The sequence below is a fragment of the Grampus griseus genome, assembly GCF_964374135.1.
Source record: "Grampus griseus genome assembly, chromosome: 10".
Classification (NCBI taxonomy): domain Eukaryota; kingdom Metazoa; phylum Chordata; class Mammalia; order Artiodactyla; family Delphinidae; genus Grampus; species Grampus griseus.
The window spans coordinates 102,119,560-102,143,975 of NC_139004.1; the positions used below are offsets into that span (position 1 = coordinate 102,119,560).

Here is a 24,416-nt window from a genome sequence, read left to right on the forward strand (position 1 = left end):
CAGGCTGGACACAGCTGTGCAGAGGCAGACCCTGGGACTAGTGCGAGGCTGGGCGCCTGGGGGGCTCCCCTTCCAGGGGAAAGACCGCATTGGCTGCTAGTGTCCCCTGTGTCCTCTCCCTGTGTCCTCTCCCTTAGTGGACAGGGCCCGGCCAGCCCGAGGCCCCAGGGACAGGTCCCACCTCACGACCCTGCTGCCCCAGGCCTGCCTCTCCCAAGGCCCCTCCCCTTGGCCTGGGTGAGTGTGGTCCTCTGTGGCTGGTGGGGTGGTCAGCACGGGTTCAGGGGCTCTGAGGGGTGCAGGGCCCTCAGCGTGAAGCCAAGACCACCCGGGACGGGCCTGGGTCAGCCTGGAGTTCTCCCTGCTGCCACTTCTGCTCCCACGGAGTCTCCGTCCGTGGCGCGGCCTGGCGGTGTGCCCCAGTCCAGCCCCGCCTCTCTGACTCTCAGCACCACTGTGCACGACAGGCACGAGCCCCCTGGTCTGCGTCCCCGAGGTCACGTGGCTCACGGTTGGGGGGGCGCCCAGGGGTGGCAGCAGGGAAGAGGTAGCGCCCGGGGTGTTGGCACCTGGCACTGTGGTGCAGCCAGCTGCTTCCCGAGGAGCCAGGCCTGGACTGAGCTAGTAGTGGGTCCACTAAGGACTTGTGTTCTGGGTACTAGTACCCTTCACTTCTTTTAAGGGGGCTGTTTCTCTGCTTAAAAGAAGTCAAATCGGAAGCTTGGAAAAAGGAATGACTCATGCACAGTTGGTCATGGGATGGGGTAGGTCCCAGAGGGAGGCCGCCGCCATCTGGTCAGCCCCAACTTGTCCCGTGGAAGCAGTAGCCCACGTGTTGCCCTGGCCCCCGGTCACAGCCCTGCTCCCAGCTGCTTCTGAAGAGTGAGCGGGATGCAGCAGGGCCTAGCCAGTCACACACGCGGCACTGCTAGGGCTGCCCTGACGTGGGCAGCCTTTGACCTGGATAATGTTGGCCACAGGGAACCAACGAGATTCTCCGGATGTACATCGCCCTGACAGGCTTGCAGCATGCCGGCCGCATCCTGACTGCAAGGGTCAAGTAGGTACCGCGTCCACCGTCTGCCCCTCGGGTCCACCCTGCCCAGCAGAGGCCTGTCCCGGGGCAGCCAGAGAAGGGTGCTGCCTCATCCGTAGACCAGGCGTGCAGCCTGGCAGGGGTCAGTTGGCTCACAGGCTGGCTGGAGGGAGGGAAGCCGCCAGGGCCCTGCCCTCCTCCCCTGCAGCTCCCGTCTAGAACCGGGGCAAGGAGAGGCGCCAGCTCCAAGGCCAACACAGGACTGGTTTCCTCTCCTGCCCCCACCCTGGGGCCAGGACAGTGAGTAGTCCCTGCCGGCGCCCAGGCATGGCTGGCCCAGAGGACTTCTCAGGCTCTCGGGGAGAGAATAACCTGGAAGCAGGTGTGACCCGGGTGTCCCCTCGGGCTGTACAGGAGACGGCTGCTCCCTGACGAACTGTCCAGGTCCTGGGTTGGCCCCTCTGGCTTTGCATAGTCAGGGAGCTTTTGCCCAGGTTCCCTAGAGCTGCTGGCATGGAGGCGGGGCCGTGTTGCTGGGCAGCAGGAGCCGGCTGCAGGGCCTCTGCTTACAGAGCCTGGGTTCTCTGCAGGCAGCTTAAACAGGGCAATGTGACCACCATCATGGAGACTGTCAGCCGGAGGGTTCGGGACTCCCTGGGCCGAACTGTGGACCTTGGGCTGACAGGGAAGCTCGGAGCCGTGCACCCCAGCATGGAGGTGAGTGGGTCCAGCCAGGGGTATCCCCTTCCCAGAGGGGGCGTGGCGGGGGCACCGGGGAGGACCAGGCAGTCCGAGGGTCACCAGGTGCCTTCTCCACCCTGTCACGGTGGAGAACAGCCAAGCCTGGCAGCAGGGCCTGGGCACCACGGGAGGGCGGTGCTGAGCGGAATCCTCCCCCCGGCCCCCCAGGACAGTGCCCACAAGCTCGAGCAGAACGTGCACTACTTCAGCCGCACGGTGGAGACCCTGCTGCTTCGCTTTGGCAAGGTACCTGGGGGCAGCGAAGCGGGCCAGCATCTGTGAGATGACATTTTGCCAAGCGTGGGGACCAGGCCTAGAAATCTTGGTCACCTTGGAGGGCTGGGGAAGCAGGGCTGGCTGTGGCTGCCTGCCCTGGGGACCACTCAGCTAGCTGGGGAGCGTGGGGGGAGCCCCTGCTGGGTGGGCACCTTCTAGGTGACCAGAGGCTCCCTGGAGCCGGGAGGGGCAGCCCCACCTGGACCTTACTCTTAGGACCTGATCTGTGTTTCTTGCATCCAAAGGTGGTAATAAGCACTGGCCGGTGGTCTCAGCCCGGCTTCTGGGACATGATCTTGTCTTGACTCCTGCCCAGATCTGGACAGAGCTAAGGGAAAACCCGAAGGGAAGGCAGTGTTAGCCCTGCTCCCCCAGGGTGTAGAGAGAGGCTCAGAGATGAGCAAAGGTGGGCCTGGAAGAGTGTGTTGGAGTCGTGTCCGGGTGGCCAGTCTCCACCCTGCCCTCTGTTCCCAGACCATCGTGGAGGAGCAGTTGGTCTTGAAGCGAGTGGCCAACATCCTCATCAACCTGTACGGGATGACGGCCGTGCTGTCGCGGGCCAGCCGCTCTATCCGCGTGGGGCTCCAGAACCACGACCATGAGGTGGGCCCGCCCCTCCCACCTGCACAGGCAGCCTCCCTGCAGGGGTCCTCCTGCTGCACTTTAATGAGGCTGGGTAGTGGGGAAGGGAGGGGCTGGGCGCGTCCAGGGCTGTGTCCCCGGGGTCAGGGTGAGCACGGGGTCCACGCCAGCTGACCCAGAAATGGGTGGGGTTGCCAAGTTGTGTCCGTGGCCATAGCTGGTGCTCTCAGCTCCCATGGGCGGGTCTGTGCTGTTCAGGACACAGGGCCACTGCCCTTCACCTTCCTGCCTGGGAGCGGGGAGGGGGAGTGAGTGTCGAATCCGAAACCCAGCGCCCTCACCCCATGTGCCAGCAGGGTGGGTGCGGTCTGAGCACCTGCTGTGTGCACGCCCGCAGTCTTGACGTGCACCGTGCCTGCGGGGATTGAGTCACTTGCCCTGGGGACAGAGCTGGTTTGGCTCACGGCTGCCATGGCTTCTGAGCCAGGCCACCTGACTCTGGTCAAGCTGCCTGCTTTGGCTGACCGAGTTCTTTGCAGCTCAGAGGTCAGGCTCCAGGCCGGGCAGCGCTAAGGCCCAGGGTCCTCAGCAGTCATCCTCTCGGACTTTGGTTCTGGCAGGTTCTGTTGGCCAACATCTTCTGCACGGAAGCTTACTACCAGAATCTCTTCGCTCTGTCTCAGCTGGACAAGTGTAAGTGGGCGGCTCAGGTTGGGGGAGGGGGGGTGGGACTGATGCCAGGTGAGAGCCTCTTGGGGGGACCCCTGTACCCAGCTGACCTGCGGAGGGAGGAGCGCGGGACTCCACGCAACTCTGAGCACTGGCACCCCACACCCACCGTGCTGACGCGGCTGTCACCGCCTGCAGTGGGGATGATGAAATGGCTTCTCCAGCAGGTGGGGTCGCCAGGGGGCAGCCCACAATCACTTTCTGGGGACGGGGCTGCCACCTTCAGGGCTCCTTCACACAGGAGGGCTGACTTCGTGATAACAGGAATTGCTGGAACATTTTTTTCCAAAGATCACCTACTCTTCCTCTTTCCCTCCCAGATTCTCCGGAAAATCTCGATGAACTGATCAAGAAAGTGTCCCAGCAGGTCCTAGAGAAGCGAGCCTACGTCTGTGCCCACCCTCTGGACTGGACATCCTGAAGCAGGGGGACAGCATCCCTGCTGCTGTCCGCCTGACACACGCCTTCCAGAAGGTAGAGAACTTGCTTTATTACAAGCTGACCAAGTTCTCTGACGGGCTTTCTCCAGGCCCCCGTGGGCACTATTGCCTGACACGATCCCGGGCTCTGAGCCGACACGGGGAGAGCGCGGAGCTGCTGAGACTCGCCTCACCGGGAGGCTTGGGGTGGAAGCTGGCCTGGGGTGGTAGGGCCGCGTCTCAGCAGGGTGGCCATTTCTGCCAGACCACACGTTCTCCAAGAAACAGCTTGAAAACCGCGTATGTGTCATTCTTTAAGCTAGGAGCCAAAGGAAGGACAGTTTGCGTTTCCCCTTCTAGTGTTTGCTGCACTGGTCACCTGTTTCCTCAGAGCCAGCCTCACGACCTCTTGACCCTGCGCTCCCCCCTGTGGTGGTGGCTTCCAGGGCCCTTTGTCCTCATGTGTGAGAAGAGGGCTCCAGGAGCAGAGGGGCAGGTGCCCGGGCCACGGCGCCGTGCGGGTTTGGTCCTGCACAGGTGATGTTGCTGCTGCCTGACAGCAGGTGCTGCTCCTAGCTGATGCTTCTCTGCCACTTGACAAGGACGAGCAGCATCTTCCGGCGGCACAGACGGGCCTCTACACACCTGCCCTGGTGTGCTCACCTGGCAGGCTTCCTGCTCGGGTGGTTCCCAGTGCTTTGCCCATCACAGGCGTTGCCTTGAGGCGGCCAGGCTTTGGTCCTGGGAGGAGGAGCCGTCATCCACCTGCGGGGCTAGGCCTGCTGCCGGTGTTCTGACAGCTCATCTTCCCGATGACACCACAGCTTCTTTGCTGGCGTAGATGGAGAGGTCATGGCTTCTCACCTGGTGCCAGGACAGCAGTCTGTGGGGAGCTGTTCTCACCCATGTGTCTTCAGGTGTGCGCCCTGGGGCTGGGAAGGGCCGGAGCAGCGAGCCTGCTGTCCCTGCACTGGACCACAGCAGTGACCCTGAGCCTGGGACCCTGCCTGCGGCCCCAGAGCCTGCGGCCTCTACTGAAGGGAGGTGGCACTGCCCAGAGGAGGGGAGTAGACCAGTTTCAGCAGCTTGTCAGCACGTCCTCCGGTTTCACGGAGCTGTTACCAGCAGCCCTTAGGAGTCAGGGAAGGAAAGCACTCCACCGTTTATCCAGTCTAGCTTTCTGGGCAAGGGGTCTCTTTCTGGGCAAGGGGTCTGTGGCCAGATCAACTCACCGCTCTTTCTCCCTGAAGATTCTGGTTCTGTTAATTCACAGGTTTGGTTCTCTACCTATAAATGATTTCTGGTCCCTCTTCACAAACGGGGGATGAAGAAGACTTGGAGGGGTGGTGTGGCCAGGCCCCCACCCGCCCCCACGGGTGACAACCAGCTGTGTCTGGGAGCCGGAAGGGCCCAGCAGCGCCCAGAGCCTGCCGAGGCTGGTCATGGGTAACACAGTGTGAAGCCTGAAAGCCCTTAGCCCTACCTTCCAAGGCCTCCCTTTCATAGAAACCAAGCCCAGAGCAGTGGCGGGACCTGCCCCCCCCATCACACAGCAAGTGAATCCAGCTGGAACCAGAAGTTCCGGCCAGCCTGCGCTCTGAAGCCAGCCCCCCGCCGAATCCTGATTTCCCAGCCCAGGAGTGTGGCTGCTAAAACAGAACGGGTGCCGCCCACAGTTACCTGTCCCGGGCTTTGGCGCTGGAGGGGCCGGCGGCGGCTGTGTGTACACATCCAAGTCCTGGGGGCGCCGGTCCCAGCCCCTGCTCTCTCGGTGCAGCACTGACTCCAGTATGTTAGCAAACAGCGCTTTCTCCCTCCACTCCTACGTTGGGGGGCAGCAGGTCAGGGGGAGGCCCCTGCGGACGCCCACCGGAGACCCACTCCCGCTACCCACCTCTGTGACGGCGCCGAGGGGTGGCAGCCCCAGGTGATGTGTCCTGCCCGTGCTGTGAAGACCGGTCACTTGGAACCTGTTGGGTGTGAGCCAGGCGTCACGGGACTTCCTCTCGGCTTTTCTCTTCTCCTCATCTGAATCCTGAGGCTCCACTGTGGCTGACAGGTAGCTCTGGGAGTACGTGAGTCTCCTCCTCGGCTCCTGGAAATGCGAGCAGACGTGGCTAGATGGACTGACAACGGACCTCGGTGGGGCTGACTGGCTGCCAGTCTTGGGGGCAGGATGCTGGCTCCTGGCGGTGCGGGGTGCATGCTGGTTACCAGAGCCAGGCAGCAGCCCAGTGAGGGCCACGTCCCTCGAGGAGCGAAAAAGCTGAACCCTCCTATATTTTCGTGGGAATGTACATTGGCAAAAGCCACCATAAAGGACAGTATCGAAGCTCCTAACAAAAGTAAAAGGAGCCCAGCCCCAGGAGCACTCCTGGGCATGTATCTGGAGAAACCCATAATTGGAAATGAAGCAGGCGCCCCACAGTTATAGTTCCAACAGCCAGGACACAGACACAACCAAAATGTCCACCAACAGATGACTGGATACAGACAATATGGTACATATATACAATGGACTATTACTCAGCCATAAACAACAATGAAATAATGCTATTGGCAGCACCATGCATGGACCTGGGATGATCATACAGTAAGTGAAGTGAGTCAGAGGAAGATGAATAGCATATGGTATCGGTTATACCTAGGGCTGAACACGAGACACACATGAACACAGAATGAACACTGTGTAACACAGTGTTACAGAACAGCAACACACTTACTTGGAAAACGAACGTAGGGCTCACAAAAAGGAAAAGTAGAGGCAAAGGATAAATTAGGAGGTCGACCTTCATGTACACACAAGCATATATATATGTATGTCTGTGTGTGTATATATGTGCATATGTCTGTGTGTGTGTGTGTGTGTGTGTATATATATATATATACACACATTTGATGGATAATCAACATGGACCTCCTGTAAAGCAAAGGGAACTCTGTTGAACGTTCAGCAATAACCTATATGTGAAAAGAATTCGAAATAGAATAGATACATGAATATCAATAAGTGAATCAGCTTGCTGTACACCTACACCAAACACCACACTGTAAATTACCCCTACCGCAACACACCATAAGAATTAAACTGAAAATGAACGCAAAAGGACAGAAATGGGTACACTTTTCGCCTCCCGCCTCGGTGATATTCACTAGTGTTACATCCCCGCAGCTTGAACAGCCTGGGGTCTCAAGGCTGCACTGAGGTGGAGCGGAGACACCTGAGGACGATGTGCCTGCAAATGCAGCCCCTTAAAGCTGTCCTGTCTCTTCCTTTGTGGGGGGAACCAAACCTTCAGAACCTAGGTGGGCCTTCCGAGAGCTAAAAGGAAGCCAAGTGCACCCCAACCATGGGGGACCATCTAGGCTGCAGGAGATTCAAAACGTGACCGAGCCTCCACGGCTGCTGCTGGTGGGCTTCCCACATCCGGCCTCCTTGCCAGGAGTCACCCCACCTACACACCGCAGCACCCGCAGCTTTAGCCAGGGTTTGGACTTTTCGGGGGCGTGAAGCTTAACAGGGAAGAGGTAGTGACACACAAGCCCTTGGGTGTTGCCTCTGGCACCTTCCCCTCTAATTCACAGCCTAGTAAGATGACTCTTCCTAAGGCTTTTGGTTGCCAACAAACTAGAGCTGGCCACGAAGAAATGCTGCCGCCTTGTGGACGTTTCGCGGAACAACAACTTTACAACCGGTGCTTCAGGGCACCTAATACTCACAGAGCCTGTGGGGCTTTTAATAACACGTGTCTTCAAAAATGACCTGGGTTAGGTAACCGAAAACACATTCGAAAAACACAGACTTTCAAGAAGCCAAATTTCAGGAGGGAAAGTTTACTCACACTGTTTAAAAAGAAAAACCCCGACCACGACAGGAAGCAGAAAGTCGCTGATTATCCGAGAAATGCATATCAAAATTCTAAATTGGCATCATCTCGCAGCAGGCGGTATGGCCAGCATCAAAAAGTCTACAAACAATCGGTGGGGAATGAGTGTGGAGAAAAGGGAACCTTCCAACTCGGTGAGTGGAAATGTACATTGGTGACCACCGCTAGAAAGCACTGTATCCCAGTTCCTAGAAAACTAAGGAGAGAGCGACCCTATACTACTGCATGTCCACTCCTGGGCGCTACTCCGGAAAATCCATAATTCAAAAAGACACAAGCACCCCAACGTTAACTGCAGCACTATTTACAATCGCCAAGACACACAAACAAGTAGTCCAGCGAGTGATGAATACATAAACAGCAGGTCCTACGTGTATACGAGGAACTGTTACTCAGCCAGCAAAAAGAATGAAATAATGCCATCAGAAGCAACGTGGATGGACCTGGGATGCCCAAACACTGAGTGAAGTCAGACAGACAGAGGAGGACCCATAGCATATAATATCACTTATAACAGGAAGGGAAACATACATACAACTGAACTAGTATACCAAACAGAAACAGAGTCACCGACTTTCAGATTAAAGCTAGGGTTACCAAAAAGAAAGTGGGGTAGGAGATATAAGTTAGGCGTTTCACATGAACACATACACAGAAAAATACCTATAAACATATATATATATATATATAACACGCACTCGACAAGGACTACTGTACAACACCAGGACCTCTATTCAATGTTCTGCAATAACCTATATGGAAAAGGAATCCGAAAAACAGTAGCTATATTTCGTGTGTAACTCAATCAGCTTGCTGTACACCTACACCAAACCCCACTTTGGAAATCAACTCTAGTACAACATGCCATCAGAATTAAGCTGAAAAAGAAAGTAAAAGGAAAGAAATGGGCAAGCTTTTCACCTCGGGCCCCGGTGATAGGCGCTGGTGTCACATCCCAGCAGGCTGAGCAGCCTGGGGTCCAAGGGTGCACTGAGGTGGAGCGGAGAGACGTGAAGAGGACGTGCCTGCAGATGCAGCCCCTTAAAGCTGTCCTGTCTCTTCCTTTGTGGGGGGAACCAAACCTTCAGAATCTAGGTGGGCCTTCCGAGAGCTAAAAGGAAGCCAAGTGCACCCCAACCATGGGGGACCATCTAGGCTGCAGGGGATTCAAACCGTGACCGAGCCTCCACGGCTGCTGCTGGTGGGCTTCCCACATCCGGCCTCCTTGCCAGGCGTCACCCCACCTACACAGGGCAGCACCCGCAGCTTTAGCCAGGGTTTCGAATTTTCGGGGGCGTAGAAGCTTAACAGGGAAGAGGTAGTGACACACAAGCCCTTGGGTGTTGCCTCTGGCACCTTCCCCTCTAATTCACAGCCCAGCACCATGACTCCCCCTAAACCTTTTGGTTGCCGAGGAACCAGAGCTGGGCATGAAGAAATGCTGCCGCCTTGTGGACGTTTCCCGTAACAACAACTTTACAACCGGTGCTTAAGGGCACATCATATTCAGGAAGCCTGTGGGGCTTTTAACGACACGTGTGCTCAAAAATCACCTGGGTTAGGCAACCGAAAAATAAATTAGAAACACACACACCCTCAAAAACCCAAATTTGAAGAGGGAAAGTTTACTCACACTGTTTAAAATAAAAAAATACACACCACGACAAGATGCATATCACTCATTATTTGACAAATGCCAATCCAACGTGTAACGAGGCGTCGCCTCACAGTGGGAAGAACGGCCAGCATCAAAAAGTCTACAAACAATCGATGGGGAATGAGCGTGGAGAAAAGGGAACCTTCCAACTCGGTGAGTGGAAATGTACACTGGTGACCGCCACTAGAAAGCACTGTATCCCAGTTCCTACAAAACTAAAGAGAGAGCGACCCTATACTTCTGCACGCCCACTCCTGGGCATTACTCGGGAAAATGCATAATTCAGAAAGACACAAGCACCCCAACGTTCTTTGCGGCACTATTTACAAACGCCAAGACACAGAAACAAATAGGCCAGCGAGTGATGAATACATAAACAGCGGGTCCTACGTGTATACAAGGGACCGTTACTCAGCCAGGATAAAGGATGAAATAATGCCATTAGAAGCAACATGGATGGACCCGGGATGCCCAAACACTGAGTGAAGTCAGTCAGACAGAGGAGGACCCACAGCATATAATATCACTTATAGGAGGAAGGGAAACATACATACAACTGAACTAGTTTACTAAACAGAAACAGAGTCACCGACTTTCTCAATAAACCTAGGGTTACCAAAAAGAAAGTGGGGTAGGAGGTATAAGTTAGGCGGTTCACATGAACACATACACAGAAAAATACCTATAAACATATATATAAAACACGCACTCGACAAGGACTACTGTACAACACCAGGACCTCTACTCAACGTTCTGCAATAAGCTATACGGAAAAGGAATCCGAAAAATAGTAGCTGTATTACATGTGTAACTGAATCAGCTTGCTGTACACTACACCAAACCCCACTTTGGAAATCAACTCCAGTACAACATACCATCAGAATTAAGCTGAAAAAGAAAGTAAAAGGAAAGAAATGGGCATGCTTTTCGCCTCGGGCCCCGGTGATAGGCGCTGGTGTCACATCCCAGCACCTGAGCAGCCTGGGGTCCCAAGGGTGCACTGAGGTGGAGCCGAGAGCCGTGAAGAGGACGTGCCTGCAAATGCAGCCCCTTAAAGCTGTCCTGTCTCTTCCTTTGTGGGGGGAACCAAACCTTCAGAACCTAGGTGGGCCTTCCGAGAGCTAAAAGGAAGCCAAGTGCACCCCAACCATGGGGGACCATCTAGGCTGCAGGAGATTCAAACCGTGACCGAGCCTCCACGGCTGCTGCTGGTGGGCTTCCCACATCCGGCCTCCTTGCCAGGAGTCACCCCACCTACACACCGCAGCACCCGCAGCTTTAGCCAGGGTTTGGACTTTTCGGGGGCGTGAAGTTTAACAGGGAAGAGGTAGTGACACACAAGCCCTTGGGTGTTGCCTCTGGCACCTTCCCCTCTAATTCACAGCCTAGTAAGATGACTCTTCCTAAGGCTTTTGGTTGCCAACAAACTAGAGCTGGCCACGAAGAAATGCTGCCGCCTTGTGGACGTTTCGCGGAACAACAACTTTACAACCGGTGCTTCAGGGCACCTCATACTCACAGAGCCTGTGGGGCTTTTAATAACACGTGTCTTCAAAAATGACCTGGGTTAGGTAACCGAAAACACATTCGAAAAACACAGACTTTCAAGAAGCCAAATTTCAGGAGGGAAAGTTTACTCACACTGTTTAAAAAGAAAAACCCCGACCACGACAGGAAGCAGAAAGTCGCTGATTATCCGAGAAATGCATATCAAAATTCTAAAGTGGCATCATCTCGCAGCAGGCGGTATGGCCAGCATCAAAAAGTCTACAAACAATCGATGGGGAATGAGTGTGGAGAAAAGGGAACCTTCCAACTCGGTGAGTGGAAATGTACATTGGTGACCGCCGCTAGAAAGCACTGTATCCCAGTTCCTAGAAAACTAAGGAGAGAGCGACCCTATACTACTGCAGACCCACTCCTGGGCGCTACTCTGGAAAATCCATAATTCAAAAAGACACAAGCACCCCAACGTTAACTGCAGCACTATTTACAATCGCCAAGACACACAAACAAGTAGTCCAGCGAGTGATGAATACATAAACAGGAGGTCCTACGTGTATACGAGGAACTGTTACTCAGCCAGCAAAAAGAATGAAATAATGCCATCAGAAGCAACGTGGATGGACCTGGGATGCCCAAACACTGAGTGAAGTCAGACAGACAGAGGAGGACCCATAGCATATGATATCACTTATAACAGGAAGGGAAACATACATACAACTGAACTAGTATACCAAACAGAAACAGAGTCACCGACTTTCAGATTAAAGCTAGGGTTACCAAAAAGAAAGTGGGGTAGGAGATATAAGTTAGGCGGTTCACATGAACACATACACAGAAAAATACCTATAAACATATATATATATACATATACATATATTAAAAAAACACGCACCCGACAAGGACTACTGTACAACACCAGGACCTCTATTCAACGTTCTGCAATAACCTATACGGAAAAGGAATCCGAAAAATAGTAGCTGTATTACATGTGTAACTCAATCAGCTTGCTGTACACTACACCAAACCCCACTTTGGAAATCAACTCCAGTACAACATACCATCAGAATTAAGCTGAAAAAGAAAGTAAAAGGAAAGAAATGGGCATGCTTTTCGCCTCGGGCCCCGGTGATAGGCGCTGGTGTCACATCCCAGCAGCCTGAGCAGCCTGGGGTCCCAAGGGTGCACTGAGGTGGAGCCGAGAGACGTGAAGAGGACGTGCCTGCAGATGCAGCCCCTTAAAGCTGTCCTGTCTCTTCCTTTGTGGGGGGAACCAAACCTTCAGAACCTAGGTGGGCCTTCCGAGAGCTAAAAGGAAGCCAAGTGCACCCCAACCATGGGGGACCATCTAGGCTGCAGGAGATTCAAAACGTGACCGAGCCTCCACGGCTGCTGCTGGTGGGCTTCCCACATCCGGCCTCCTTGCCAGGAGTCACCCCACCTACACACCGCAGCACCCGCAGCTTTAGCCAGGGTTTGGACTTTTCGGGGGCGTGAAGCTTAACAGGGAAGAGGTAGTGACACACAAGACCTTGGGTGTTGCCTCTGGCACCTTCCCCTCTAATTCACAGCCCAGCACCATGACTCCCCCTAAACCTTTTGGTTGCCGAGGAACCAGAGCTGGGCATGAAGAAATGCTGCCGCCTTGTGGACGTTTCCCGTAACAACAACTTTACAACCGGTGCTTAAGGGCACATCATATTCAGGAAGCCTGTGGGGCTTTTAACGACACGTGTGCTCAAAAATCACCTGGGTTAGGCAACCGAAAAATAAATTAGAAACACACACACCCTCAAAAAGCCAAATTTGAAGAGGGAAAGTTTACTCACACTGTTTAAAATAAAAAAATACACACCACGACAAGATGCATATCACTCATTATTTGACAAATGCCAATCCAACGTGTAACGAGGCGTCGCCTCACAGCGGGAAGAACGGCCAGCATCAAAAAGTCTACAAACAATCGATGGGGAATGAGCGTGGAGACAAGGGAACCTTCCAACTCGGTGAGTGGAAATGTACATTGGTGACCGCCACTAGAAAGCACTGTATCCCAGTTCCTAGAAAACTAAGGAGAGAGCGACCCTATACTACTGCATGTCCACTCCTGGGCGCTACTCCGGAAAATCCATAATTCAGAAAGACACAAGCACCCCAACGTTAACTGCAGCACTATTTACAATCGCCAAAACACACAAACAAGTAGTCCAGCGAGTGATGAATACATAAACAGGAGGTCCTACGTGTATACGAGGAACTGTTACTCAGCCAGCAAAAAGAATGAAATAATGCCATCAGAAGCAACGTGGATGGACCTGGGATGCCCAAACACTGAGTGAAGTCAGACAGACAGAGGAGGACCCATAGCATATAATATCACTTATAACAGGAAGGGAAACATACATACAACTGAACTAGTATACCAAACAGAAACAGAGTCACCGACTTTCAGATTAAAGCTAGGGTTACCAAAAAGAAAGTGGGGTAGGAGATATAAGTTAGGCGTTTCACATGAACACATACACAGAAAAATACCTATAAACATATATATATATATATATATATATATATATATATATATATAACACGCACTCGACAAAGACTACTGTACAACACCAGGACCTCTATTCAATGTTCTGCAATAACCTATATGGAAAAGGAATCCGAAAAACAGTAGCTATATTTCGTGTGTAACTCAATCAGCTTGCTGTACACCTACACCAAACCCCACTTTGGAAATCAACGCTAGTACAACATGCCATCAGAATTAAGCTGAAAAAGAAAGTAAAAGGAAAGAAATGGGCAAGCTTTTCACCTCGGGCCCCGGTGATAGGCGCTGGTGTCACATCCCAGCAGGCTGAGCAGCCTGGGGTCCAAGGGTGCACTGAGGTGGAGCGGAGAGACGTGAAGAGGACGTGCCTGCAGATGCAGCCCCTTAAAGCTGTCCTGTCTCTTCCTTTGTGGGGGGAACCAAACCTTCAGAATCTAGGTGGGCCTTCCGAGAGCTAAAAGGAAGCCAAGTGCACCCCAACCATGGGGGACCATCTAGGCTGCAGGGGATTCAAACCGTGACCGAGCCTCCACGGCTGCTGCTGGTGGGCTTCCCACATCCGGCCTCCTTGCCAGGCGTCACCCCACCTACACAGGGCAGCACCCGCAGCTTTAGCCAGGGTTTCGAATTTTCGGGGGCGTAGAAGCTTAACAGGGAAGAGGTAGTGACACACAAGCCCTTGGGTGTTGCCTCTGGCACCTTCCCCTCTAATTCACAGCCCAGCACCATGACTCCCCCTAAACCTTTTGGTTGCCGAGGAACCAGAGCTGGGCATGAAGAAATGCTGCCGCCTTGTGGACGTTTCCCGTAACAACAACTTTACAACCGGTGCTTAAGGGCACATCATATTCAGGAAGCCTGTGGGGCTTTTAACGACACGTGTGCTCAAAAATCACCTGGGTTAGGCAACCGAAAAATAAATTAGAAACACACACACCCTCAAAAACCCAAATTTGAAGAGGGAAAGTTTACTCACACTGTTTAAAATAAAAAAATACACACCACGACAAGATGCATATCACTCATTATTTGACAAATGCCAATCCAACGTGTAACGAGGCGTCGCCTCACAGTGGGAAGAACGGCCAGCATCAAAAAGTCTACAAACAATCGATGGGGAATGAGCGTGGAGAAAAGGGAACCTTCCAACTCGGTGAGTGGAAATGTACACTGGTGACCGCCACTAGAAAGCACTGTATCCCAGTTCCTACAAAACTAAAGAGAGAGCGACCCTATACTTCTGCACGCCCACTCCTGGGCATTACTCGGGAAAATGCATAATTCAGAAAGACACAAGCACCCCAACGTTCTTTGCGGCACTATTTACAAACGCCAAGACACAGAAACAAATAGGCCAGCGAGTGATGAATACATAAACAGCAGGTCCTACGTGTATACAAGGGACCGTTACTCAGTCAGGATAAAGGATGAAATAATGCCATTAGAAGCAACATGGATGGACCCGGGATGCCCAAACACTGAGTGAAGTCAGTCAGACAGAGGAGGACCCACAGCATATAATATCACTTATAGGAGGAAGGGAAACATACATACAACTGAACTAGTTTACTAAACAGAAACAGAGTCACCGACTTTCTCAATAAACCTAGGGTTACCAAAAAGAAAGTGGGGTAGGAGGTATAAGTTAGGCGGTTCACATGAACACATACACAGAAAAATACCTATAAACATATATATAAAACACGCACTCGACAAGGACTACTGTACAACACCAGGACCTCTACTCAACGTTCTGCAATAAGCTATACGGAAAAGGAATCCGAAAAATAGTAGCTGTATTACATGTGTAACTGAATCAGCTTGCTGTACACTACACCAAACCCCACTTTGGAAATCAACTCCAGTACAACATACCATCAGAATTAAGCTGAAAAAGAAAGTAAAAGGAAAGAAATGGGCATGCTTTTCGCCTCGGGCCCCGGTGATAGGCGCTGGTGTCACATCCCAGCACCTGAGCAGCCTGGGGTCCCAAGGGTGCACTGAGGTGGAGCCGAGAGCCGTGAAGAGGACGTGCCTGCAGATGCAGCCCCTTAAAGCTGTCCTGTCTCTTCCTTTGTGGGGGGAACCAAACCTTCAGAACCTAGGTGGGCCTTCCGAGAGCTAAAAGGAAGCCAAGTGCACCCCAACCATGGGGGACCATCTAGGCTGCAGGAGATTCAAACCGTGACCGAGCCTCCACGGCTGCTGCTGGTGGGCTTCCCACATCCGGCCTCCTTGCCAGGAGTCACCCCACCTACACACCGCAGCACCCGCAGCTTTAGCCAGGGTTTGGACTTTTCGGGGGCGTGAAGTTTAACAGGGAAGAGGTAGTGACACACAAGCCCTTGGGTGTTGCCTCTGGCACCTTCCCCTCTAATTCACAGCCTAGTAAGATGACTCTTCCTAAGGCTTTTGGTTGCCAACAAACTAGAGCTGGCCACGAAGAAATGCTGCCGCCTTGTGGACGTTTCGCGGAACAACAACTTTACAACCGGTGCTTCAGGGCACCTCATACTCACAGAGCCTGTGGGGCTTTTAATAACACGTGTCTTCAAAAATGACCTGGGTTAGGTAACCGAAAACACATTCGAAAAACACAGACTTTCAAGAAGCCAAATTTCAGGAGGGAAAGTTTACTCACACTGTTTAAAAAGAAAAACCCCGACCACGACAGGAAGCAGAAAGTCGCTGATTATCCGAGAAATGCATATCAAAATTCTAAAGTGGCATCATCTCGCAGCAGGCGGTATGGCCAGCATCAAAAAGTCTACAAACAATCGATGGGGAATGAGTGTGGAGAAAAGGGAACCTTCCAACTCGGTGAGTGGAAATGTACATTGGTGACCGCCGCTAGAAAGCACTGTATCCCAGTTCCTAGAAAACTAAGGAGAGAGCGACCCTATACTACTGCAGACCCACTCCTGGGCGCTACTCTGGAAAATCCATAATTCAAAAAGACACAAGCACCCCAACGTTAACTGCAGCACTATTTACAATCGCCAAGACACACAAACAAGTAGTCCAGCGAGTGATGAATACATAAACAGGAGGTCCTACGTGTATACGAGGAACTGTTACTCAGCCAGCAAAAAGAATGAAATAATGCCATCAGAAGCAACGTGGATGGACCTGGGATGCCCAAACACTGAGTGAAGTCAGACAGACAGAGGAGGACCCATAGCATATGATATCACTTATAACAGGAAGGGAAACATACATACAACTGAACTAGTATACCAAACAGAAACAGAGTCACCGACTTTCAGATTAAAGCTAGGGTTACCAAAAAGAAAGTGGGGTAGGAGATATAAGTTAGGCGGTTCACATGAACACATACACAGAAAAATACCTATAAACATATATATATATACATATACATATATTAAAAAAACACGCACCCGACAAGGACTACTGTACAACACCAGGACCTCTATTCAACGTTCTGCAATAACCTATACGGAAAAGGAATCCGAAAAATAGTAGCTGTATTACATGTGTAACTCAATCAGCTTGCTGTACACTACACCAAACCCCACTTTGGAAATCAACTCCAGTACAACATACCATCAGAATTAAGCTGAAAAAGAAAGTAAAAGGAAAGAAATGGGCATGCTTTTCGCCTCGGGCCCCGGTGATAGGCGCTGGTGTCACATCCCAGCAGCCTGAGCAGCCTGGGGTCCCAAGGGTGCACTGAGGTGGAGCCGAGAGACGTGAAGAGGACGTGCCTGCAGATGCAGCCCCTTAAAGCTGTCCTGTCTCTTCCTTTGTGGGGGGAACCAAACCTTCAGAACCTAGGTGGGCCTTCCGAGAGCTAAAAGGAAGCCAAGTGCACCCCAACCATGGGGGACCATCTAGGCTGCAGGAGATTCAAAACGTGACCGAGCCTCCACGGCTGCTGCTGGTGGGCTTCCCACATCCGGCCTCCTTGCCAGGAGTCACCCCACCTACACACCGCAGCACCCGCAGCTTTAGCCAGGGTTTGGACTTTTCGGGGGCGTGAAGCTTAACAGGGAAGAGGTAGTGACACACAAGACCTTGGGTGTTGCCTCTGGCACCTTCCCCTCTAATTCACAGCCCAGCACCATGACTCCCCCTAAACCTTTTGGTTGCCGAGGAACCAGAGCTGGGCATGAAGAAATGCTGCCGCCTTGTGGACGTTTCCCGTAACAACAACTTTACAACCGGTGCTTAAGGGCACATCATATTCAGGAAGCCTGTGGGGCTTTTAACGACACGTGTGCTCAAAAATCACCTGGGTTAGGCAACCGAAAAATAAATTAGAAACACACACACCCTCAAAAAGCCAAATTTGAAGAGGGAAAGTTTACTCACACTGTTTAAAATAAAAAAATACACACCACGACAAGATGCATATCACTCATTATTTGACAAATGCCAATCCAACGTGTAACGAGGCGTCGCCTCACAGTGGGAAGAACGGCCAGTATCAAAAAGTCTACAAACAATCGATGGGGAATGAGCGTGGAGAAAAGGGAACCTTCCAACTCGGTGAGTGGAAATGTACATTGGTGACCGCCACTAGAAAGCACTGTATCCCAGTTCCTAGAAAACTAAGGAGAGAGCGACCCTATACTTCTGCACGCCCACTCCTGGGCATTACTCGGGAAAATGCATAATTCAGAAAGACACAAGCACCCCAACGTTCTTTGCGGCACTATTTACAAACGCCAAGACACAGAAACAAATAGGCCAGCGAGTGATGAATACATAAACAGCAGGTCCTACGTGTATACAAGGGACCGTTACTCAGCCAGGATAAAGGATGAAATAATGCCATTAGAAGCAACATGGATGGACCCGGGATGCCCAAACACTGAGTGAAGTCAGTCAGACAGAGGAGGACCCACAGCATATAATAGCACTTATAGGAGGAAGGGAAACATACATACAACTGAACTAGTTTACTAAACAGGAAGAGAGTCACCGACTTTCTCAATAAACCTAGGGTTACCAAAAAGAAAGTGGGGTAGGAGATATAAGTTAGGCGGTTCACATGAACACATACACAGAAAAATACCTATAAACATATATATAAAACACGCACTCGACAAGGACTACTGTACAACACCAGGACCTCTATTCAACGTTCTGCAATAACCTATACGGAAAAGGAATCCGAAAAACAGTAGCTGTATTTCATGTGTAACTGAATCAGCTTGCTGTACACTACACCAAACCCCACTTTGGAAATCAACTCCAGTACAACATACCATCAGAATTAAGCTGAAAAAGAAAGTAAAAGGAAAGAAATGGGCATGCTTTTCGCCTCGGGCCCCGGTGATAGGCGCTGGTGTCACATCCCAGCAGCCTGAGCAGCCTGGGGTCCCAAGGGTGCACTGAGGTGGAGCCGAGAGACGTGAAGAGGACGTGCCTGCAGATGCAGCCCCTTAAAGCTGTCGTGTCTCTTCCTTTGTGGGGGGAACCAAACCTTCAGAACCTAGGTGGGCCTTCCGAGAGCTAAAAGGAAGCCAAGTGCACCCCAACCATGGGGGACCATCTAGGCTGCAGGAGATTCAAAACGTGACCGAGCCTCCACGGCTGCTGCTGGTGGGCTTCCCACATCCGGCCTCCTTGCCAGGAGTCACCCCACCTACACACCGCAGCACCCGCAGCTTTAGCCAGGGTTTGGACTTTTCGGGGGCGTGAAGCTTAACAGGGAAGAGGTAGTGACACACAAGCCCTTGGGTGTTGCCTCTGGCACCTTCCCCTCTAATTCACAGCCTAGTAAGATGACTCTTCCTAAGGCTTTTGGTTGCCAACAAACTAGAGCTGGCCACGAAGAAATGCTGCCGCCTTGTGGACGTTTCGCGGAACAACAACTTTACAACCGGTGCTTCAGGGCACCTCATACTGACAGAGCCTGTGGGGCTTTTAATAACACGTGTCTTCAAAATTGACCTGGGTTAGGTAACCGAAAACACATTCGAAAAACACAGACTTTCAAGAAGCCAAATTTCAGGAGGGAAAGTTTACTCACACTGTTTAAAAAGAAAAACCCCGACCACGACAGGAAGCAGAAAGTCGCTGATTATCCGAGAAATGCATATCAAAATTTTAAAGTGGCATCATCTCGCAGCAGGCGGTATGGCCAGCATCAAAAAGTCTACAAACAATCGATGGGGAATGAGCGTGGAGACAAGGGAACCTTCCAACTCGGTGAGTGGAAATGTACATTGGTGACCGCCACTAGAAAGCACTGTATCCCAGTTCCTAGAAAACTAAGGAGAGAGCGACCCTATACTACTGCATGTCCACTCCTGGGCGCTACTCCGGAAAATCCATAATTCAAAAAGACACAAGCACCCCAACGTTAACTGCAGCACTATTTACAATCACCAAGACACACAAACAAGTAGTCCAGCGAGTGATGAATACATAAACAGGAGGTCCTACGTGTATACGAGGAACTGTTACTCAGCCAGCAAAAAGAATGAAATAATGCCATCAGAAGCAACGTGGATGGACCTGGGATGCCCAAACACTGAGTGAAGTCAGACAGACAGAGGAGGACCCATAGCATATAATATCACTTATAACAGGAAGGGAAACATACATACAACTGAACTAGTATACCAAACAGAAACAGAGTCACCGACTTTCAGATTAAAGCTAGGGTTACCAAAAAGAAAGTGGGGTAGGAGATATAAGTTAGGCGTTTCACATGAACACATACACAGAAAAATACCTATAAACATATATATATATATACATATATTAAAAAAACACGCACTCGACAAGGACTACTGTACAACACCAGGACCTCTATTCAACGTTCTGCAATAACCTATACGGAAAAGGAATCCGAAAAATAGTAGCTGTATTACATGTGTAACTCAATCAGCTTGCTGTACACTACACCAAACCCCACTTTGGAAATCAACTCCAGTACAACATACCATCAGAATTAAGCTGAAAAAGAAAGTAAAAGGAAAGAAATGGGCATGCTTTTCGCCTCGGGCCCCGGTGATAGGCGCTGGTGTCACATCCCAGCAGCCTGAGCAGCCTGGGGTCCCAAGGGTGCACTGAGGTGGAGCCGAGAGACGTGAAGAGGACGTGCCTGCAGATGCAGCCCCTTAAAGCTGTCCTGTCTCTTCCTTTGTGGGGGGAACCAAACCTTCAGAACCTAGGTGGGCCTTCCGAGAGCTAAAAGGAAGCCAAGTGCACCCCAACCATGGGGGACCATCTAGGCTGCAGGAGATTCAAAACGTGACCGAGCCTCCACGGCTGCTGCTGGTGGGCTTCCCACATCCGGCCTCCTTGCCAGGAGTCACCCCACCTACACACCGCAGCACCCGCAGCTTTAGCCAGGGTTTGGACTTTTCGGGGGCGTGAAGCTTAACAGGGAAGAGGTAGTGACACACAAGACCTTGGGTGTTGCCTCTGGCACCTTCCCCTCTAATTCACAGCCCAGCACCATGACTCCCCCTAAACCTTTTGGTTGCCGAGGAACCAGAGCTGGGCATGAAGAAATGCTGCCGCCTTGTGGACGTTTCCCGTAACAACTTTACAACCGGTGCTTAAGGGCACATCATATTCAGGAAGCCTGTGGGGCTTTTAACGACACGTGTGCTCAAAAATCACCTGGGTTAGGCAACCGAAAAATAAATTAGAAACACACACACCCTCAAAAAGCCAAATTTGAAGAGGGAAAGTTTACTCACACTGTTTAAAATAAAAAAATACACACCACGACAAGATGCATATCACTCATTATTTGACAAATGCCAATCCAACGTGTAACGAGGCGTCGCCTCACAGTGGGAAGAACGGCCAGTATCAAAAAGTCTACAAACAATCGATGGGGAATGAGCGTGGAGAAAAGGGAACCTTCCAACTCGGTGAGTGGAAATGTACATTGGTGACCGCCACTAGAAAGCACTGTATCCCAGTTCCTAGAAAACTAAGGAGAGAGCGACCCTATACTTCTGCACGCCCACTCCTGGGCATTACTCGGGAAAATGCATAATTCAGAAAGACACAAGCACCCCAACGTTCTTTGCGGCACTATTTACAAACGCCAAGACACAGAAACAAATAGGCCAGCGAGTGATGAATACATAAACAGCAGGTCCTACGTGTATACAAGGGACCGTTACTCAGCCAGGATAAAGGATGAAATAATGCCATTAGAAGCAACATGGATGGACCCGGGATGCCCAAACACTGAGTGAAGTCAGTCAGACAGAGGAGGACCCACAGCATATAATAGCACTTATAGGAGGAAGGGAAACATACATACAACTGAACTAGTTTACTAAACAGGAAGAGAGTCACCGACTTTCTCAATAAACCTAGGGTTACCAAAAAGAAAGTGGGGTAGGAGATATAAGTTAGGCGGTTCACATGAACACATACACAGAAAAATACCTATAAACATATATATAAAACACGCACTCGACAAGGACTACTGTACAACACCAGGACCTCTATTCAACGTTCTGCAATAACCTATACGGAAAAGGAATCCGAAAAACAGTAGCTGTATTTCATGTGTAACTGAATCAGCTTGCTGTACACTACACCAAACCCCACTTTGGAAATCAACTCCAGTACAACATACCATCAGAATTAAGCTGAAAAAGAAAGTAAAAGGAAAGAAATGGGCATGCTTTTCGCCTCGGGCCCCGGTGATAGGCGCTGGTGTCACATCCCAGCAGCCTGAGCAGCCTGGGGTCCCAAGGGTGCACTGAGGTGGAGCCGAGAGACGTGAAGAGGACGTGCCTGCAGATGCAGCCCCTTAAAGCTGTCGTGTCTCTTCCTTTGTGGGGGGAACCAAACCTTCAGAACCTAGGTGGGCCTTCCGAGAGCTAAAAGGAAGCCAAGTGCACCCCAACCATGGGGGACCATCTAGGCTGCAGGAGATTCAAAACGTGACCGAGCCTCCACGGCTGCTGCTGGTGGGCTTCCCACATCCGGCCTCCTTGCCAGGAGTCACCCCACCTACACACCGCAGCACCCGCAGCTTTAGCCAGGGTTTGGACTTTTCGGGGGCGTGAAGCTTAACAGGGAAGAGGTAGTGACACACAAGCCCTTGGGTGTTGCCTCTGGCACCTTCCCCTCTAATTCACAGCCTAGTAAGATGACTCTTCCTAAGGCTTTTGGTTGCCAACAAACTAGAGCTGGCCACGAAGAAATGCTGCCGCCTTGTGGACGTTTCGCGGAACAACAACTTTACAACCGGTGCTTCAGGGCACCTCATACTGACAGAGCCTGTGGGGCTTTTAATAACACGTGTCTTCAAAATTGACCTGGGTTAGGTAACCGAAAACACATTCGAAAAACACAGACTTTCAAGAAGCCAAATTTCAGGAGGGAAAGTTTACTCACACTGTTTAAAAAGAAAAACCCCGACCACGACAGGAAGCAGAAAGTCGCTGATTATCCGAGAAATGCATATCAAAATTTTAAAGTGGCATCATCTCGCAGCAGGCGGTATGGCCAGCATCAAAAAGTCTACAAACAATCGATGGGGAATGAGCGTGGAGACAAGGGAACCTTCCAACTCGGTGAGTGGAAATGTACATTGGTGACCGCCACTAGAAAGCACTGTATCCCAGTTCCTAGAAAACTAAGGAGAGAGCGACCCTATACTACTGCATGTCCACTCCTGGGCGCTACTCCGGAAAATCCATAATTCAAAAAGACACAAGCACCCCAACGTTAACTGCAGCACTATTTACAATCACCAAGACACACAAACAAGTAGTCCAGCGAGTGATGAATACATAAACAGGAGGTCCTACGTGTATACGAGGAACTGTTACTCAGCCAGCAAAAAGAATGAAATAATGCCATCAGAAGCAACGTGGATGGACCTGGGATGCCCAAACACTGAGTGAAGTCAGACAGACAGAGGAGGACCCATAGCATATAATATCACTTATAACAGGAAGGGAAACATACATACAACTGAACTAGTATACCAAACAGAAACAGAGTCACCGACTTTCAGATTAAAGCTAGGGTTACCAAAAAGAAAGTGGGGTAGGAGATATAAGTTAGGCGTTTCACATGAACACATACACAGAAAAATACCTATAAACATATATATATATATACATATATTAAAAAAACACGCACTCGACAAGGACTACTGTACAACACCAGGACCTCTATTCAACGTTCTGCAATAACCTATACGGAAAAGGAATCCGAAAAATAGTAGCTGTATTACATGTGTAACTCAATCAGCTTGCTGTACACTACACCAAACCCCACTTTGGAAATCAACTCCAGTACAACATACCATCAGAATTAAGCTGAAAAAGAAAGTAAAAGGAAAGAAATGGGCATGCTTTTCGCCTCGGGCCCCGGTGATAGGCGCTGGTGTCACATCCCAGCAGCCTGAGCAGCCTGGGGTCCCAAGGGTGCACTGAGGTGGAGCCGAGAGACGTGAAGAGGACGTGCCTGCAGATGCAGCCCCTTAAAGCTGTCCTGTCTCTTCCTTTGTGGGGGGAACCAAACCTTCAGAACCTAGGTGGGCCTTCCGAGAGCTAAAAGGAAGCCAAGTGCACCCCAACCATGGGGGACCATCTAGGCTGCAGGGGATTCAAACCGTGACCGAGCCTCCACGGCTGCTGCTGGTGGGCTTCCCACATCCGGCCTCCTTGCCAGGCGTCACCCCACCTACACAGGGCAGCACCCGCAGCTTTAGCCAGGGTTTCGAATTTTCGGGGGCGTAGAAGCTTAACAGGGAAGAGGTAGTGACACACAAGCCCTTGGGTGTTGCCTCTGGCACCTTCCCCTCTAATTCACAGCCCAGCACCATGACTCCCCCTAAACCTTTTGGTTGCCGAGGAACCAGAGCTGGGCATGAAGAAATGCTGCCGCCTTGTGGACGTTTCCCGTAACAACAACTTTACAACCGGTGCTTAAGGGCACATCATATTCAGGAAGCCTGTGGGGCTTTTAACGACACGTGTGCTCAAAAATCACCTGGGTTAGGCAACCGAAAAATAAATTAGAAACACACACACCCTCAAAAACCCAAATTTGAAGAGGGAAAGTTTACTCA

General features: G+C 51.3%; 2 protein-coding genes across 2 annotated transcripts in view; one reads left to right on the top strand and one right to left on the bottom strand.

The window, feature by feature from the left end:
• ACAD9 (acyl-CoA dehydrogenase family member 9) overlaps positions 1 to 4,077 on the top strand; it is a 59,491-nt gene extending 55,414 nt beyond the window's left edge. Inside the window, 6 exon segments of the mRNA XM_082663544.1 lie at positions 981 to 1,060; positions 1,627 to 1,753; positions 1,946 to 2,023; positions 2,528 to 2,656; positions 3,256 to 3,328; positions 3,685 to 4,077. Coding sequence (XP_082519670.1) covers positions 981 to 1,060; positions 1,627 to 1,753; positions 1,946 to 2,023; positions 2,528 to 2,656; positions 3,256 to 3,328; positions 3,685 to 3,785 — 588 coding nt within the window. The 3' untranslated portion in view covers positions 3,786 to 4,077.
• A 479-nt stretch (positions 4,078 to 4,556) lies between these two features.
• CFAP92 (cilia and flagella associated protein 92 (putative)) overlaps positions 4,557 to 24,416 on the bottom strand; it is a gene marked incomplete at both ends in the record, with an annotated part of 122,172 nt that continues 102,312 nt past the window's right edge. Inside the window, 3 exons of the mRNA XM_082663545.1 lie at positions 4,557 to 4,615; positions 5,464 to 5,605; positions 5,678 to 5,878. Coding sequence (XP_082519671.1) covers positions 4,557 to 4,615; positions 5,464 to 5,605; positions 5,678 to 5,878 — 402 coding nt within the window. The remainder of the gene's footprint in view (positions 4,616 to 5,463; positions 5,606 to 5,677; positions 5,879 to 24,416) is intronic.